Raw genomic sequence first — 20281 nt, 5'->3', positions numbered from 1 at the left:
CTGAATTCTATTTTAACTCGTTAAGTTTTTTAATAATGGCAGTTTTGAAATCATCATCATTTAGGTTATAGATTTCATTGTCTTTGGGATTGTTTTCTGGGTGCTTATCATTTTCCTTCTGTTCTGGAGATTTAATATATTTTTTCGTACTGCTTGATGGCGTGGATTTGTGCCACCACATAGAGATAGAGTTTAGTCGCTGCTTCTACTTGTTGTGACTGGTGTGGGGGGGGCGGCTGTTTAGACTGCACCAACCAGGAACCCTGTCAGCTGTTACTGACTGGACTTGTACCCCTCCTCGTAGTCACAGTGGTCCTCTGGGGTCCCTCATCGGTTGTGGGGGCAATCGCAAGGGGGCCTCAGGCTACTGGTGCCTACTGTTGCAGCCCACTTAGATGCGCTCCCTCCTTGTGGTCTGCAGCAGTGTTGTGGGCTTTCCCAGCAGCCAGGAGCAGGATCACCTATAATCGCCGCTTTGTCCCTAACAGAGCTCACAAGATCACACTTCTCCACTATAGGTCCCAGCAGAGCTACGGGTATCTTCTGCAGTCTGTCGTTAGCTCACCTAGCTGTGCTACTTTTGCCCCAGGGCCTTCCTGCCTTGCGATTGCCAGTCAGGACCTCTCCACTAGTGCTGTGCAGAAGCTTTTGCTGAGGCTGCTGTAGGAACCTGGAGTTCCCCCCTGGGCTATGTAGCCGTTTCACCAGAAACGGCTCCACTCTGCCCCACTCCACTCTCATGGGATCTCTGGGAGCCCCTTGCCTCGTCTGGGACACGGCCAGAGTCTGTGGGCCTGGCGGTGGCTTGTAAGCTGCTGCCTTGTGGGGAATGCTGCTCTAGGGAGCTTCCTGGTGTTCCGAACGCTGGGCGGGGCCTCCCTGCTAATCGCGAGCAGAGGACCTCCCTGCCGGTGGGTGCGGGACCCTGGGGATTCCCCCGGGCTTAGGTGTAATCGTGGGGGGCTTGGGTAGGGCTGTTGTCACCTGTTTCCACCGTTCCTCTGCTGGTGAGTGCACACTCCTGCCCTTGGTGTGTGGCGATGCTATGGGGGAGTCTGCTGGAAGAGAGCCTCCTGCAGGAACTAGGCTGTCTGGAGGTCAGGGGTCAGGGGTTGGAGAGTTTTCACCTATTTCCACCTCCTCCCAGGGGGAAGTCCATCCGCCTTCAGATGTATAGTAGCATGAGATTCTTAGGCGTCTTGAGATGCTATCTGGTTATCCTTTGTTACTCAGTGAATGTCCAGTTAGTTGTAGATTCGACGGGGGAGAGACAAGACCACTCACTCCGCCATCTTGGTCCCACTCTCTATTATGTTTTAAATTTTTAGTGGTAAGAACATACATAGCAGTTTACCATCTTAACTATTTTTAAGTGCACAGTTCAGTAGCATTAAGCATATTCACTTTGTTGTGCAGCAGATCTCCCGAAGTTTTTCATCTTGTAAAACCAAAACTGTATCCGTTAAACAAATCCTTATTTCCCCCAGCCGCTGGTAACCACCATTCTGTTTTCTGTTTCTATGAATTTGACTACTGTAGATACCTTACATAAGTGGAATCTTACAGTATTTGTCTTTTTGTGACTGGCTTAATTTACTTAGCATAATATCTTCTTCAAGGTTCATCTGTGTTGTAGCATGTGACAAGATTTCCTTTCTGTTTAAGTCTGAAATATTTCATTATATGTATATACCACATTTTCTTTCTTTTTTTAAAGATTGGCACCTGAGCTAACGTCTGTTGTCAGTCTTCTCTTTTTTCTTCTTCTTCTTCTCCCCAAACCCCCCCAGTACATAGTTGGATATTCTAGTTGTGAGTGCCTCTGGTTGTGCTATGTGGAATGCCGCCTCCGCATGGCCTGATGAGTGGCGTCATGTCCATGCCCAGGATCTGAACCAGTAGATCATTTTAAATCCCACCAGTGGTGCACAAGGGTTCCAGTTTCACCACATCCTCACCAGTACTTGTTATTTTCTGTTTTGTTTTTGTTTTTTAAATAGTAGTCATCCTAATGAGTTTGGGGTGATACCTCATGGTGGTTTTGATTTGCATTTCTCTAATAATTAGTGATATTGAGCAGCTTTTCATATACCTGTTGCCCATTTGTGTATCTTTTTTGGAGAAATGTCTATTCATGTCCTTTGGCCATTTTTTAGTTGGGTTGGTTTTTTGTTGAGTTGTAGGAGATCTTGAGTTGAGTTTTGGGGTTATATTCTGGAAATTAACCACTTGTCAGATAGATGATTTACAAATATTTTCCCGCATTCCTTAGGTTGCCTTTTCACTCTGTTGATTGTGTCCTTTGATGCACAGAAGTTTTTAAGTTTGATATGATCACATTTGTCTGTTTTTGCATTTGTTGCCTGTGCTTTTGGTGTCATATCCAGGAAATCATTGCCAAGCCCAATGTCATGAAGCTTTCCTCCTATGTTTTCTTCTAGGAGTTTTATAGTTTTGAGTCTTACATTTAGGTCAGTAATCCATTTTTAGTTAATTTTCATATATGTATAAGATAAGGCTTCAACTTCATTCTTTTGCATATGGATATCCACATCAGTTTCAGGAGTTTTGGCATCTGTGGCAAGCTGAAAATGCCCCCCCTGCCAAAAGGTCATAAAACCTGGAACCTGTGAATACTTTATATGGCAGGAAAAGGGGCAGAGGGGTCTTTGCAGATATAATTAAGTTGAAAATCTTGAGGTGAAATTGTCCTGAATATCCACATGGGCCCTAAATGCAGTCACATATGTCATAAGTAGGAGGCAGAGGGAGATTAGACCACAAACACAACAGAAAGTGATGTGAAGATGGAGCTGAGAGAGATTTGTAGATTCTGGCCTGAAAATTAGAGTGCTATGGCCAGAAGCCAAGGAATGCTGGCAGCTACCAGAAGCTGAAAAGCTGAAAAGAACCAGATCTACCTAGAGTCTCCAGAGGGAGTGTGGCCCTTCTGTGACACGTTGATTTCAGCTCAGCCTCCAGAACTGTGAGAGAATGAATTTCTGTCGTTTTAGGCCACCAAGTTTGTGGTAATATGTTACAGCAACCACAGGAAACTAATATACCATCTTAACAATATTAAGTCTTTCAATCCGTGAACACTGGATGTCTTTCCATTTACCGAGGTCGTCTTTAATTTCTTTCAACAATGTTTTATAGCTTTTAGAATATGTTTTATACTTTTTTGTTAAATTTATTCCTAAATATCTTGTTCCTTTTGATGCTATTGTAAATGGAATTATTTGTTAATTTCATTTTCCAATTGTTGCTACTGTGTAGAAATGCAGCTGGTTTTTGTATATTGAAATTATATCCTGCAACCTTACTGAATTCATTTATTAACTCTAATAGTTTTTTTGTGTGAGTTTTGTGTTATTTTCTATATATAAGATCATGCCACCTGCAAATAAGAGTTAGTTTTACTTTTTCATTTCCAATCTGCATGCCTTTCCGTTCATTTTCTTGACTAATTGCACTTGCTAGAATTCAGGTAGAGTGTTGAATAGAATTGGCAAGAGTGGACATCCTTGTCTTATTTCTGATTGTGGGGAGAAAGCTTTCAGTCCTTCCATTAATTATGTTAGCTGTGGGGTTTGGTAGATGCCTTTTATCAGGTTGAGGAAGTTCCCTACCTTTCTCTAATTTGCAGATAGTACTTATTCTTGACTGCCTTTTATTTTGCTGCTTTGTTCATTTGATAGCTTGTTAGTTAATATAATACTAATAACAACCACTAACATAGATTTATCATTGCCAGGCACTGTTTGAAGTGTTTCACAAATATTAACTAAATCAATATACTTTATTCAATATCAGTGTTCTTTGAGATATGTACATAAATCTGAACATAGAGAACAACAGTCCTTTTGTAACAAATTTTGTCTCTTGGCAAAAATATAGGAAAAAAGTTAATATCATTTTTATCCTGTAATCTTGCTCCTTCACCCAATATAAGCATCTAATCATAAAACTGGCCAGTCCACATAGAGCCTTAATCAACTGAATAAGTTGAGAGTACATTTTTTTTCTTACTATGAAGGCAAAACATGTTTATTTTAGAAAAGGCAGATAAGCAAAAGTTCAAGCATTTATGGTTTTTTCTTGGATACATTCCTAGAAATTGTTTTTAGGTCAAGGGGAATGCATATTTATAAGAGTTTTTGGGTAAGTATTGCCAAATTGCCTTTTGGAAGTTGTGCACTCCCAGTAGCAGTATGAGAGTGCCTGTTACCTCCAACTTTTTTTCATTCGTGGATCATGTGACCTTTTGAATAAACTATATGGCATTTCAAGAGAGAAGAAATTCCACTTGCTTGAAAAATGCTTTGTAGAATGAGACATGATATAATTACTAGCAGCAATAAAGTTATTGAATATTAATTAGTACTTTTTATAGCTTTTAAGGTCAAAAGATTGAGTTTGAATATCTTAGTTCATTAGAGGAAGATTAGTCACAAGAAGTGGAAGATTCTAGCTGATACTTTCTTTGACAGCTTTCTAACTTTTTTTAAAAAAAATAATTGTGCTCAAACATAATCTTGAAAATGTTTCAGATTCTAAGAAGGCAAACAAAATATTGTCAATGATTTTTTTTTCTGGGGTGTAATGTATTTGAGGCAAATTTGTGTTTTAGGAGAATTGCTGAAAATTATTTGAATATAATTTTGCCCAGATGTAATGGGTATATTTGTTTTTAAATAATGGGATGTGAAGCATAACTTGATTGACTATTTTGAAAGAAAAGGAGACCTATTTGCCTTTGGCTTCTAATGAGATATTCTTCCTGGTTTTCTCTCTATATGTTGCCAAGCTCTGGAGCAGGAATGTAACCACACATAAAAGTGTTCTACTGGGGAAAATATTGGACAATCAATTTTATTCTCTTTTTTCTTTTTTTTTTTAAAGATTGGCACCTGAGCTAACATCTGTTCCCAATCTTCTTTTTCCCCTGTTTCTTCTCCCCAAAGCCCCCCAGTACGTAGTTGTGTATTCTAGTTGTAGGTCCTTATGGTTGTGCTATGTGGGATGCCACCTCAGCATGGCCTGATGAGCAGTGCTAGGTCCGTGCCCAGGATCTGAACCAGTGAAACCCTGGGCCACTAAAGCAGAGCACCCAAACTTAACCACTCGACCATGGGGCTGACCCCAATTTTATGATTTTTTTAAAGGGGTAATTGCTAGAAAAATTTAGGCAGGAAAATTTGATGGAAGAGCTTGTTTTTTTTAGATTTTTAAAAATTTTTTCCTTTTTCTCCCCAAAGCCCCCCTGTACATGGTTGTATATTTTTTGTTGTGGGTCCTTCTAGTTGTGGCATGTGGGATGCCGCCTCAGCATGGCTTGATGAGTGGTGCCATGTCCGTGCCCAGGATCCAAACCGGCTGCTGCAGCAGAGTGCGCAAACCATGGGGCCAGCCTGAGCTTGTATTTTTTTAATCTTTTCTTCTTAGCAAGAACATTCTGGAATCTAGTTTTAATAATTTTATCAAAAGTTTAATCTTGGAATTCTAGGTTCTTAGAATAAGAATTGCTTGGGGCCAGCCCCATCGCCTAGTGGTTGAGTTCGGTGCACTCCACTTCAGCGGCCTGGGTTTGGTTCCCAGGCGTGGACCTACACCACTCGTCAGTGGCCATGGTGTGTCGGCGATCAGCATACAAAATAGAGCATTGGCACAGATGATAGCTCAGGGAGAATCTCCTCAACAACAACAAAACGACTTGCTCTTAGTAGTCATTTAATTGTGCCTTTACATGCAACACTGAGATTAAACCCCTTTGATCTATATATAAGGCAGTGTATTAGGTTTGCTAGTAGGGAGGTTCAGATGAATAAGATACTGAAACAGAAGACAGTCCCATGTTATAAATAGGAGTTAGGTAAATTATAGTAACTAAATGGTGTAGGAGTCCAACGCGGTCGGGAGTACTTGCTTTAGAATGGAAGAAGGTGGCTCACAGAAGAAGTAGGATTTCAGTTTAGCCTTTGAAGAAGAGACTGGGAGAGAGCTTTCAAGCCAGGGGAAAGGTCTGAGTTTGCAAAGCTATGGAGTTAAGATAGTACAGTGTTACGTGTACGGCATTTTGTTTGCTTTTAGAGGAGGCTATTCAGGGAGGTAGCACAGATGGATTTGTGGTTTGTTTTCACGGATAGGCAGACAAAATTGGAAAGGCAGGAGGAAGTCAGAAGATGGGGCTTACTGTGTGTAGTCATTGACTGACTACCTCCCTGTGTGGATGACTGTATCCTGTCAGTGCTTAGATTTCCTCTTGTGCAAAACCCAGGAGAGCAAATCTGAAAGCACAGTTTATGGCTATATAGCACTAGGTTCATTAAGCTATTTTATCTTCTTGTTAATGGTGCTGGCAACTTTTCTGTCCCCTATCCTAAGAGAGCTTTACAGTTCCCCGCTATATAATAGATCACCTGAGAATTATAATCTACATGAAATCTAATATTTCTACCAGAAATGATCTCTTTTGATTTTAAAATAAGATTATATGATGATGTAAAAGTCTGATGGTAATAGGCTAATTCTTTTATTGCATTTATGGGTAACCAACACAGTTGATACAGGGATGGCGATAAAAGAAAAATAGACCAATAAAAAAAAAGTTAAAATTATACTTCCTGGATTATTTTGATTATGGAATAGAAATTTATTTATTGCTTTAAAAGAGTTATAGACTAATCGTGATTTGTATGTCCATTTATTGCCTTTGTAGATTTCCCATAATACACCTTTAAAAATCTGTCTTTTGTCCTCATGCTAAATAAGTTGGGGCTGTTTCCTCTTCCATTAGTCCTTGCTCAAGAAATACAAGATAGTTTGGTTTCATTAAAAAGCACATTGCTGAAATTTGATTATAAACTTTTTAAAGTAATATATACTCATTGAAAAATTCAAACACTGTAGAAATTCATAAAATAATAATTCTTCCCTTAAATAATCAGGCTTTTTTCCTACTTGTGGGATCATATTTGGGATATCTTCTGCAATTTGCTTTCTCTAAATTTAGTAAATCTTAGACATCTTTTTATTCAGTGTATGTAAGTATAATTCTTTTAAAAGTATTTGTGTAGTGTTTCTGTTGCACAAATGCTTGGTAATTTATCTAACTTGTCCCTTATTGATAGGCGTTTAGATTGTTTCCAGAGTTTCAATATTATAAACAGTGCTGCGGAGAACAACCTTGAAACACTATCTTTGTCTACTTGTGCCTAGTATACTTGTAGGATACATTCCCAAAAATGAGATTGCTGGGTCAGAGTTTCTGTATTTAAAATTTAGATATTACTAAATTTCCTTTTAAAAATGTTACACCAGTTTACACTCCTGTCTATATTTTTTCCCTATACTCTTGCCAATATGTGTTACCAATCCTTTTTTTTTGCTGAGGAAGATTTGCCCTGAGCTAACATCTGCTGCCGATCTTCCTCTTTTTTTTCTTTTTGCTTGAGGAAGATTAGCCCTGAGGTAACATCTGTGCCAGTCTTCCTCTATTTTATATGTGGGTTGCTGCCACAGCGTGGCTGATGAGTGGTGTAGGTCTGTGTCCGAGATCTGGACCCAGGCCACTGAAGTGGAGTGCACTGAACTTAACCACTACACCATGGGGCCAGCCCCCAATCTTTTTTTAAACTTGCTAATTTGATGGGTGAAAACCAGTATAGCATATAGCATAAATTTTTTCTCATAAGTAATAAATGAGGTGAAGAACTTTTTACATATATTTATTGACTATGTGTTTTTTCTTTAAAGGCCTTGTTCGTATCCTTTGCCCATTTTTGTTCCTTATCTGGTCTCTATTATTTTTCTTTTATTTTTTTTAAAGAGCTCTTTCTATAGTAAGGAAATTAATCCTTTGACTATCATGTGCTGCGAATATTTTTTAACTAGCTAATTGTCTTTTGACTTTGCTTATGGTGCACCTTGCCACGTTTAGTTTTTATGTAATCAAGTATTCTTTTACTGCATTTAGATTTCTTTTCATGCTTAGAAATCATCCAAAATTATGAAAAAGGAAAACAGATGAAGTTTTTACTTACTTTTAGGGTTTTTTATATTCAAATTTTTGACTCATCTGAAATTTATTTATTTTTTTTCCTCCTGAAATCCCCCCAGTACATAGTTGTATATTTTAGTTGTGGGTCCTTCTAGTTGTGGCATGTGGGATGCTGCCTCAGCATGGCCTGATGAGCAGTGCCATGTCTGCGCCCAGGATCTGACCTGGCGAAACCCTGGGCCACCAAAGTGGAGCACTCGAACTTAACCACTCAGCCGTGTGGCTGGCCCCTGAAATTTATTTTGAATAATAAATGTTAGGGATCTAATTTTATAGTTTTCCAAAATGGCTAGCCAGTTGTTTGAATGTTATCTATTAAATCTCCTTTCCGTATGAATGTTTATGTACTCATTTCCAGTTCAGATTCCATTTTCCACAGTAGTGCATACGTGTGATTAGTTGAGAATTTTGAAAGGTGTTTGAGGTCTGGTAGAGCAAAGCGAGGCCAGGATGTGGGTCTTCTAAGGCATGGTCAATGAGAGTTTTTAGAAAATAATCAGGATTTTAAGATGAGTTTGAACTTCTTTAGAGGATAAAAACCTATGCTATGTCAGTGCCGATTAGCAATTAGCCAATTCTATACTTGCCACTGGGAGAGAAAGAAAATGTTCATTAAAAGAACTGAAACTTGGGGCCGGCCCTGTGGCTGAGTGGTTAAGTCTGTGTGCTCTGCTGTGGCAGCCCAGTGTTCTGTTGGTTCAAATCCTGGGCGTGGTCATGGCACTGCTCATTGGGCCGTGCTGAGCTGGCATCCCACATGCCACAACTAGAAGGACCCACAACTAAGAATATACAACTAGGTACAGGGGGGCTTTGGGGAGGAAAAAAAAGGAAAAAATTAAAAAAAAAGAACTGAAACTTGAAAAAATGGTTGCTAGTCACTGCTTAGTACTCCTTAGTCATCTTTAGGAATTTAGTCATTATAAGTAGGCCTTGATTTCTTTTTAATTTTTATTTTTTATGTTGCATGGCTAAGTGGTCAGAAGACAGGTTTTAGTTCAGGCTCAATTACCTGCCATGTGACTGTGGGCAAGATATTAATTTCTTTGAATTTTAGTTTCTTTACTTTTAAAATAGAAATAGTATCAACTATCTTGCTTTTCTTGATACTGAACCTGTTAATCTCAAGTTCCTGTGCCTGATGTGCAGTCAGCCAATCACTGAGACATGGGTGCTTGGAGATGGAGAAAGGTTTATTTGAATTGGCCGGAATGAGAAGGTGAGAGGATAAGTTCTCTCAAATTCGCCTTAAGGAAAGCAGAAAGCAGGGGGTCTTTATAGAGCTAAGGGGCTTGGGAAGAGGAGTTTGGAGAAACAAAGGGGAGTTCTCTTTGGCTTTCCTTAACCGTTTCTCTCCTTTGCCCTTTTTGCTTTCCTGATGTTTGTTACTAGCTCCAGAATTCCACACCATCCTTTGTTGCTTTTCTTAAACTCTGCCCACACTTTTACAGAAAGGCCCTCTTTAAACTCTTCTCAGTAAACCAGCTTGACTGGGTCATCTTTGTGCTGCCAATGCTCATGCCCATTCTTAAATTAATCTCTGCAAGGGAAGTGAAACACATGCCCTTGTTAGGGAAGCAACCAACAGTGTTCACCATAGTTATGTTAGATTATAAAAAATCATGTGTATGTTCATGTCAGTTTTATTTGTCAGGCAGATTTACAGTAAAGTCAGCCATCCAGAACAGGAGTTGGCAAACACAGCCACATTCATTTGTTTATGTTTGTAGTGCTTTTGGACCATATGGACCCCAAGGCCTAAAATACTGTCTGGTTCTTTACAGAAGAAATGTGCTGACTCCTGATTCACTGGCTACACTGTTCAGTATGGTAGGCACTGGAACTACCCTCTTCAGTATGGTCCTGTTGAGCACTTGAAATGTGGCTAATTTGAATTGAGATAACAGTGTAATTGTAGAGCACGTATTACATTTCAAAGACTCAGTTGCACCTGTTTCTGTTACTTTTTAATGTGGCTCCTAGGAAATTTAAAATTATATAGGTGGCTCACATTATATTTCTGTTGAATAGCCCTGATCTAGAAAGTAACTGGTAACTTAGAAAATAAGTAGATAAAAGCTGCCATTAGGCAAAAGCCTAGTAAGTACAGTATTATAAAACAGAGAGCTTGGCACCTGGAGGCATTTGACCCAGGTTCAAGTCCCAGCAAACCCAAGTCCTTACAAGTCTCCATGCTATAATCTTTCTTTCCAGCACCTGTTCACCATGATTTTTCTTTATCATTTGAGATTCAGCTCAAATATTGACTTCTTTTGCAAAAGCTCCCTCCACCCCCATGCTCCCACAGCCCTCTGTGTATTGTAATTATCTGTGTTTGCATGTTTCTCCTGCGATCCTAAGTGAAGGGTTTGGAATACGTGCCTAGTACCCTGTATATCATTGGATCCTCAGTGGGGTTTTATTTAGTGAATGATGAGGATATAATTGAATGAATAAATGAGTTGCCAATTTAACATACTTGGTTATTGGTCTCTTCTTGTGGATAACATTAGCAGTAGATTTGGCATAGTAGTATAAAAATAGCATTGTTACGGGAAGAGATTTGGTGAACCATGAAGAAGCAACCCAAGTAGAAAGGCATAACTCTGGCGCTGTTTAATGTGGGCCTCAATGCTCTCATTTCAGATTTACTAAAGGTATCACTATAATAGTGCAGTACAATGGATGATCCCTTTTATTTGACATGAAGATTGTGTATGGTACAGTCTCTTTTTTTAAGGTGGTAAAGCATGTAATGATTTTAGATCTTAATTAAAACTGGTTAAAATAAGATTTTTGATACATCAAGGAGTAAATTTTAAATATTCCAATTAAATCTAGTAGACTTTACAACTGTTAGGTAGTGTTCATGAAGATAAATATTGCAAGTCTGATGTTTTGGAGGTCAGAGGCTTAGGATAAAAACAATCTAGAGTAGCTTTCCTTAAGGATTTGTCCTTGGGTCTACTAATTAGATATGAGCAGTTAATGCTTAGTTATCAGTTAGTGATATTTCAGAAATTGCATAACCCTTGGTCCCGGCTTATCACTATTTCAGGGTCAATGTTTTAGAAATTTAGAAGCCTTGACTTGACTTATGTGGTTGGATGTCTGTACATAGTTCTTTAAATCATTGCATGTTAGCTTTTAGGGCATTATTCTTTTGGCTTTTTGACATTGAGTTTTTTAACTCTTGGGTAGGAAGAAAGTAAAGAAATTTTCTTTTGACTATTGTATGAAGTTAATTTTAAGGCAAAGGAAAATGAATTGGGTTTTAACATATTTTTCTTCTATTTACATAACTTTACTGTCATTTTGAGTGGGGCCTTCAGAGACTCTAGTCTAAATGTGAGCAAAAACTCCCTTTCCCTATTTCCTAGCCCCTGACTCGTAAAAGCCAATGTGTAACAGTGGTTACGTTATTTATGGAGAGACAGGTTCCTTTTGGAAGTGATGCACAGGAGGGAGAAGTAATCTTTTGCAATGTCTTCTTCCTCATCCCCCCATGGTAATTGAGTTAGTTGAAGGGAAGAAGCTTATGTATTCATTTATATATGAAATAATGGCGTATTTATGAAACTATGGTCTGATCGTAGATAGTAGAGAATTAAATTAAAAATGTATTCTTACAATTCATAGAAAAATCAAATATTTGTCTTATCCTTATATTTCTTATCTAATCAGTTACCAGTTTGTGAATATCTTCAAAATTTATCCTCTCCTGTCCATTCTCATTGCCATTGTGATTTTTGACAACATCGTTTCTTGTCTGGATTTATTGCATTTCTCTCTGTGGTCTTTCTCATCCTCTCCTGCCAGAGTGGGCTTTCCAATATCAGATCAGTTACTTTCCTGCTTAAAATTCTTAGTTTCCTCGAAGCCTTTGTTATGATACATACAGGTTCTTCATGATAGGACCTCTAGCCTCCTTGCCAGTCGTAAACACCACCACTGCCCACAACTGCAGATACTATTCTACTGTCTGCTGGCTTCTACTGTGGGTGTTGATAAGTCAGGCACCCAGCATAATTGCAGTTCTCTTGTAGGTGATATTTTCTTTCTGGTTGTTTTTAAGAGGTGTTTTTTGTTGTTGTTTTAAATAAACTTCTGTATTACTCAGTTTCACTATGATGTCTCTAGTATGTAAGTGTAGATTTTTATTTACCTTTCTTAGGATTCTGTGACCTTACTTTGAGGATTGGCTTCTTTCAACAGTTCTGGAAAGTTCTCAGCCATTGTCACTTCAAATTTTGTCCGTCTTTATAGACCTTTCATTAGATGCATTTTGGACCTTCTCATTCTCCATGCCTTTTTTCCAGGTGAAGTATTGTGAAAAGATATAAGTAGTCTAAATGTCCAATAGAGGATTAAATAAATTATATCTCAGTCATAAAAAGAAAACAATAGGCCAGTAAAAATGATGTAGCAGGAGGCATAGTGACATGGAAGGATGTTCGTGAGTTATTAAGTGAAAAAAGGTAACAAAATAATATGTATAATGAGTCCATTTTTATAATATGTATATTTATAGTATGTATATTTGCCAAAGTAAAGGGACAAATGATATTTACCAAAATATTAATGTTAGTTACTTGAACACCATAGGATAACGGGTGAACCTTTTTTGGGGAAGGGGGTTTGGGTTTTTAATTTTCTGTAACGAACATTGCTTTTAGAATAAGGAGAAGAGGGGCTGGCCCAGTGGCGCAGCAGTTAAGTATCGCACATTCTGCTTCGGTGGTCTGGGGTTTGCCGGTTCAGATCCCAGGTGCAGATATGGCACTGCTTGGCAAGCCATGCTGTGGTAGGCATCCCACATATAAAGTAGAGGAAGATGGGCACAGATGTTCACTCAGGGCCAGTCTTCCTCAGCAAAAAAAGGAGGATTGGCTGCAGATGTTAGCTCAGGGCTAATCTTCCTTAAAAAAAAACAAAAAGAGAAGAGAGGGTTATTAAATTTAAATTACCCCACATGCACCCCCCCCAAAGTTCATTCTGGCAAAGTAAATATTTCTGGAAAATTACATATCTTATAAATTTGAGTGCCCTTCACTCTTCCTTTTAGGCATAATGCACAATAGCAATTGTTATATTGAAACAAAAATACTCAAATTATTACCACAAAGAGCAGATGAGAAAATATAAATACTCATTAAAAAATATACTACTGAAATGATACGAAGTTACGTTATCATAGTTTTTGGCAAAGACAAAGATAGCAAACTAGAAGTTGTAGTCCTCTGCTTCATGTGTCAACACTTGTTCTGTTCTCTTTCATTCATGTATCTGTGCAGAAGGTCTGTACCCATGATGATATCTGATATTTATTGGTTCCCATAGTAGAAGAGGTAACTTGACATTTCAATTGAAAAGGAAAAATAAGGACATTTACTATCAGATCATAAAATTCTTTTTCTGTAAGAAGATACTATAGTATTTGAGGATATGCTTTGAAAAAAATATAGAAACTAAAGAGGTACTATTTCAAGATGACTAAGTCTATATTAAACTTAAGTAAATTCTGATAAAACTCTAAGTCAAAGACAAATCTGACCTTAACAAGAAGTTCCAGTAATTAAGACTTTTAGCAAGCAGAATGAGCGGTGTAAGCAACGTTAGTGGGCCCCAAGTTTAGTAGGGTGGACATTAACTTTTGCATTAACACTTAGTTTTTGTTATCTTAAAAATGTTGCTTTAAGCTATGAATGTTTTGCCAAAGAAGAACTTTAAAAATTTTTAATAAATTCATCAAAAGCTAAAATATAGCTAGGTTATTATGCAAGATATTATATGTGAAGACAAACTATTAATGAATAAAGGCAAACTGCATTCAAAATGAACTCTACCCGTAATTTATTAAAAGGGCAGACGTTGATTACTCTGGCTGCTTACTTAAATTATAATAGTACTGTGGTTTAGTATGAAAATGAAAAACTGTGTGCAAATCTGTGGTATTATTGTAATAAATCACAATATACAATACATATGGAAGTCATACAGACCAACAAATTCTCATAAAAATATTTTAATAGCTTTAAAATCCAATTTTTCTTTAATATCATGAAAAAAAGATTCTCAAGTCAGATTAATTAAGGATTCCTTAATTATTACCTCAATTAGTCAAATTAAACAAACTATGTTACTGTGACTTAATATGTAGAAAGGAATCTTTGAGAACACGGAAGTTAAAATGAAATGAATTTTAGAATATTTTCATCATTCCCCACTCACCCCCCCCCCGCCCCCGCCGCGCAAAAAAAACCCTTGTACCCATTAGCAGTCATTCCGCATTCCCACCACTCCCATCATCCCTGGGCAACTATCAGTCTTTTGTCTGTCTCTAGAGTTGTCTGTTCTGGACATTTCGTGTGAATGGAATCAAGCAATATATAGTCTTTTGTGACTGACTTCTTCCAGTTAGCATAATGTTTTCAAGTTTCATCCATGTTATAGCATCTATCAGCGTTTCTTTCCTGTTATTGCTGGGTAGTATTCCATTATATGGATAGACCACATTCTATTAATCTGTTTATCAGTTGATGGATATTTGAGTTGTTTTCACTTTCTTTTATTATGAATAATGCTGCTGTAAGCATTCATGTACAGATTTTTGGGTGGGCATGTTTTCATTTCTCTTGTTTATATACCTAGGAGTGGAATTTCTGGGTCATATAGTAGCTCTGTGTTTAGCCTTTTGAGGAACTTCCAGTCTGTTTTTTAAAAGCACTGCATCATTCTACATTCCTACCAGCAATGTCAGGGGGTTTTAATTTCTCCACATTCTGACCAACAGTTTTTCCTCCCAGTTAAACTATTCGTACCAAGTGGGTACCACTCTTATAAACATCATCGTTACAGGTGTTTATAAACACTTCTCTAATTGTATTGCCGAAGAACCATCATACCCAATCCCCAAAGTAACAGTTTTCTCAAAGTTTCCTGCATGTACAACTTTTATCCCCCCCTGGCTTTTTTGAGATATAGCTGACACATAACTTTGTTGAAGTCTCAGGTGTAACATGGCCAACACTTGTTATGTGTTTTTGATTATAGCCATCCTAGGTGGTTGTGAAGTGATATTTCACTGTGGTTTTGATTTACATTTCCCTTATGGTCAGTGATGTTGAACATCTTTTCATGTGGTCTTGGCCATTTGTATATCTTTTTTGGGGAAATGTCTGTTCAGATACTTTGCCTATGTTTAAATTATTTGTTTATTACTGAGTTGTAAAAGTTCTTTATATATTCTGGATATAAGTTCCTGACCAGATTTGCAAATATTTTTTCCCATCCTGAGGGTTTGTCTTTTGACTTTCTTAGTGGTGTCCTTTGCAGCAGAAAAGTCTTTTGAAAATTTTGATGAAGTCCAATTTATTTGTTGTTGCTTGTGCATTTTAGTAGTCAGAGTTGCAGGATCCATTCAGAGAATCAAATTTTCCATGCTGTCAGAATTGGATGTTACAGCATCATATTGTTAATATAGTTGTAATTATTGTGTGTACATATAGGAATTTTCTTTTTTCTACGTAGCATTTTTATGTATATGTTTCTTTCTATTTATATTGCCCATGCTTCATTTTTTTTTAGATGTTATTTTTCCTTTTCCTCCCAAAGCCCCCCGTACATAGTTGTGTATTTTTAGTTGTGGATCCTTCTAGTTGTGGCATGTGGGATGCCGCCTCAGCATGGCTTGATGAGCGGTGCCATGTCCGCGCCCAGGATTCGAACGGGCGAAACCCTGGGCCGCTGAAGCAGAGCGCACAAACTTAACCACTCAGCCACGGGGCCAGCCCCAACCCATGCTTCATTTTTAAGAACTGTGTTGTGTTTTGTGGCTGTACCATAGTTTACATAGTCATCCTTTTTTGCTTGTTTGTTTTTCAGCTTTATGATTTAGATAATGCTGGTAGGTAGCTGTATCCATCAACTTAAGAGTTACATTTTTTTCTTTCCTTAGGTCAGATTGACATAAAACAGTTGATAGCAAAGAAGATACAGTTGACGGCAGAGGCAGAGGTAAGTAACTCCCTCTTCCAGAAACAGAAATAAAGAGTTTTAGGGTAGAGTTTTGTTCAGTAAAATTTTTAATGCTAAATTGCTTAAATAATTGTTCACCTTTCCTATCAGTTGACATCATGCTGCTGTGGATCAGGAAAATAAGGTCTGCCACCTTGTCACCCTACATAAGAACCAGTTTGCCTTTTTCTCTCCCATCTCATCCTGTCACTTTCATTTTCTGGCTTTTACCAGCAAAACTCGGTTTTAGTAAACCATGATCCAGTTGAATGTTTGTATGAATGTGTAAATGCTTTGTGAAAGTATCTATCATGGTTCACAGTAAGGAATAGATCTCCAATAAATGTTGAATCTGAATCTAGAAGTAGACTCCCTGTTAGGGACGTAGAAGAAATACCAACTCAAAAACAACAACGTGGAGCCATTTCAAAAGGGGCAAACAGTTCTACAAGTCAGAATTCAGCAGTGCCCTCAGGAAATTCTAGAGGACAAAGAACAGGTTTTTTTTTTAATAATCCAATACTGTGTGTGTCTGAATGTAAATTGACTTCAAATCCAAGGCAGCCTCCCTTTTCCCCAGTGAGAAAATTGCTTCCAAAATTTATTGACCAAACATCCAAAGATGAAGATGAAATAGCCTTGTTTTTATTTATTAATTTAGTCACATGTGCATGCATGCATACGTGCATTTATAGAGAATAATTTAAATTTCAATATTTTTACAGGCATATTTCACAGAACAGTAAATACAAGATTATTTATATTCACTTTGATATTAGTGTCTTCATAATGATCAGAGCTAGCTTTTCAGTATTTTCCAATCCTGGGGTACAACATTTTCACTTTCATCTCATTTGTTGGAGATACAGCACTTTTTGAGTCCAGAGATGATGCTCTCACTAGAAGTTTTAGTACAAGTACCCGTTTGCTTAACATTGAGATCTACCCCCAATTCATCCAATAAATATATTTCTGATTTTTACCATGTAACCACTTATTGTATTGCTTTATAAAATGGTATTCAAAAGGTGTGTTTATTTACTATACTTGAAGCTGTGAGTCTAGACCCCTAGTTAATAGTGTGTTAAATTTTATTTATTTTTCTTGATTGCCTTAGAATACATGTGTAAGCCTTTAAAACTATAATGGTGAAGGTCATTTCTGGTGAATGTCTTTTTCCAATTAGTAATTTGTTCTTTCATTGTAAGAGACTTTTTAAAGACTTGATTATTAGATAACTTCCACTTATCTGAGGGGTAATTTATAATTTTGTCTAACAAAAGAAAAATATTTAATATATAGGCATGTGTGCTGTTTTTAAGGGCCCGTTCTTGCAAATTTAGTGATTAGAATAAAAGAATTTTGTTTTTATGGCTTAACTAGAGTATTTCTAACCCTCGTTCCTCTAGACAGGCTGGGCTCCAGGTTGATCTTCTATTCCTTATCAAATTCCCCTTCCGTTCCTCTTTTGCTCCTTCTCTCCTCAGCATGAACACAAAGCCTTTATTGTGTCCTGTTTGTCAAAGTTTCAAATAGGTGAAAGGACAGTCCGTCCCTGCTATTGTTGCTGTTTATCAAAAAAATCTAAAATGGGAGGGAAACTTAGTTTTATGCAGAATCACAAACTCAAGGAGGAAAGGGTGTGTGGAGTAGGAAGTAGAGGTGGGGGAGAGAGGGACTAGAGGAAGATTAGAGGGAATGTTTCACATGTTTAAGTAGAAACTTTGTGGGTTTTTTTGAGGATGATTAGCCCTGAGCTCAGATCTGCCACCAATCCTCTTCTTTTTGCTGAAGAAGATTGGCTCTGAGCTAACATCTGTGCCCATCTTCCTCTACTTTATATATGGGACACCTGCCACAGCATGGCTTGAAAAGCGGTGTGTAGGTCCATTCCTGGGATGTGAACCGGTGAACCCTGAACTGCCGAAGCGGAATGTGCAAACTTAACTGCTGCGCCACTGGGCCAGCCCTGAAACTTTGTTTTTAAAGATAGTTTTCTCCTTATCTGTTTTGTATATTAATCAGTGAATACACTTATATTCTTTAGTTTGGTCAGTTAGGAGTGTTTGAAGGAGAGGGAAATAAATGAATGTTACGTAAGGGAGAAGAAGCTGAGGGAAACGGGGACATTGGTTTAATTAATGTTGTCGTTACTCTGTATTATGCAAATGATATGAGGGTCACAGAGCCCTCAAGACTTGTTCCCTGTTGTTAAGGGAAAGCTTGGCCTGCTCAGCTTGGCTTGAGCAGAGGTTTGGAGGTAGGAATCTTACATTGTATCTTGGAAATGACACTTGAATCGTGTCTGCGCCCCTATTGGGGCACAATAGAAAGAAAAATACAGTTGGAAAATTGGGGCTAGATGGTAAAGCACTTTTTCCTCTACCTTAATGCCCTTGTTCATGAAGCTCTGTCTACTTGAAATTTCCTTTAACTTCTTACTTTCACCAACCGAAACACTGTATATCCTTCAAATTCTAGCTCAAAAGCTACTACTTCTACGGTAAATACCCGAACTTGAAATCATGTCCTCCCTACTTTATACTTCTAAGTACTTAGTTTATACCCTTAGAATATACTCTGTGTTTATTACAGAGTGTTTTTGTTCTGAATGAATCACCAAAATTCTTTTGGTGAACTTGTAGGGGGACTTAGGAATATTTTCATTGGCAATTTGACATCAAATGAATTGAATATCTTGCCGTTGTTTATTAACTGAAATGTTTTTGAGGGCAATATATTAGGAATGCTATTCTGATATCAAAGTTGGGGATAATTTATAGTTTGGAGACAGTGAGACCAAGTACGAAGCTATTGTAACACTGTAGTGTTCTAAACTGAGGAACCAGGGGCTGGGAGGGGAAGGGCCTTACACCAGGTGCTTTATATACATACCCTTATTTACTTAAATTATTCCATTTTGTAAGAGTGATCTCTAACTGGTTTCATTTTGTTGTTGTTTTGCTTTATTGGTTGAAGCAAATTGGTTCATTTAATAACATGAAATGACTGTCAAGGTGACGGGTATAGGAATATTGTTTGGAGCTATGAAATTTATTTGTTCTTTCACATGCTAATTCCTTTTTTCTTCCGGGTTTTTAGAAATAATTTTTAAAACAAATGAAAATCAGGAATCTCTCTTGTCATTTGTAGTTGGGTCTCATGTTCCAACCCAGTTGTCACTCATTGTCATTGGACAGTCTTCCTCTGATCTTTAAAAGTAAGAACACTGGACTAGCCATCTCCAGGGTCCCCGTCAGCTCTAACAGTCTGTGTCATAATTGTGTAGCTAACTTCAACTTTTGCTTCTAATTCACTATTTCCTGTTATGTAAAGAGAATGGGTAGCCTATAGGTCTTATTGGCTAACTCTTTCGGCTCCACAAAACTAGAATTTTCAGATAAAATACAGTCTGTCTAGTTAAATTTGAATTTCAGATAAACAAATAGTTTTGTAGTCATCATGCAATATTTGAGACATATTTAGACTAAAAAACTTATTTGTTGTTTATCAAATTCAAATTTAACTGGGTGTCCTATATTTTTACTTGCTAAATCTGGCAACCTTCAAAGAACTCGCTGTAAAAATTTAGATATATAGATAGAGGAGGTCATATTAAGGAAGAGTGAAGAAAATTGTCAAGAACTAAGCAAGCTCTTTAGTCTGAAGGGAAGAGGGATGGTGGAGGTGATGACATTAGTGGGTTGAAATTAGAGGATTGAACTGATTGAATCTCTTAAAGTCACTTGTAGGTCTAAATGCTGTCTTAAGAAGTTTTAAGTGCTTAATTAAAAAAAAAAATGTGCTAGTCGGGTAATACGTTGTGTGACCCTGAGTCATGGCCTTTTGAAATCCTTTGAATTGTGTTGTAGCAAGACTTAAAAGATCTTGGAACAGTCCAGAGGAGATTGAAGTGATTAAGTGCCAACTAATTTACATTAATAGGTAAATTAGGTTTGTTTTAACATTGTGTTAGTTAAATTGTTTCTTTTAGTTGCAAATAACAGAAACCTACTTTGGTTTATTTAAGCGTAAAAAGAGATGTATTTGAAAAATATTAATATATCTCATAGAATTCTAGGAGAAGCTGAATACTCATGCTTTGGAAAGGGAAAGGATTTTAGTAGCAAGAGTTAAGATAGTTATGAAATTTTCAATTAATAAGATTTCCTGGGGCTGGCCCCATGGCTGAGTTGTTAGGTT

The 20281-nt window shown here is 37.5% G+C and overlaps 1 protein-coding gene across 5 annotated transcripts in view; it reads left to right on the top strand.

The window, feature by feature from the left end:
* The window catches only part of SOAT1 (sterol O-acyltransferase 1), an 84501-nt gene that overhangs the window by 20299 nt on the left and 43921 nt on the right, over positions 1 to 20281 (top strand). For all 5 annotated transcript variants that reach the window (XM_014845294.3, XM_070497600.1, XM_044757935.2 and 2 more), the window contains one exon: positions 16020 to 16078. In XM_014845294.3, the coding sequence (XP_014700780.1) occupies positions 16020 to 16078 (59 nt within the window). The remainder of the gene's footprint in view (positions 1 to 16019; positions 16079 to 20281) is intronic.

The sequence above is a fragment of the Equus asinus genome, chromosome 25 (assembly GCF_041296235.1).
Source record: "Equus asinus isolate D_3611 breed Donkey chromosome 25, EquAss-T2T_v2, whole genome shotgun sequence".
In the NCBI taxonomy this organism is placed as follows: Eukaryota; Metazoa; Chordata; class Mammalia; order Perissodactyla; family Equidae; genus Equus; species Equus asinus.
This window is presented reverse-complemented; position numbering and strand designations above follow the sequence as displayed.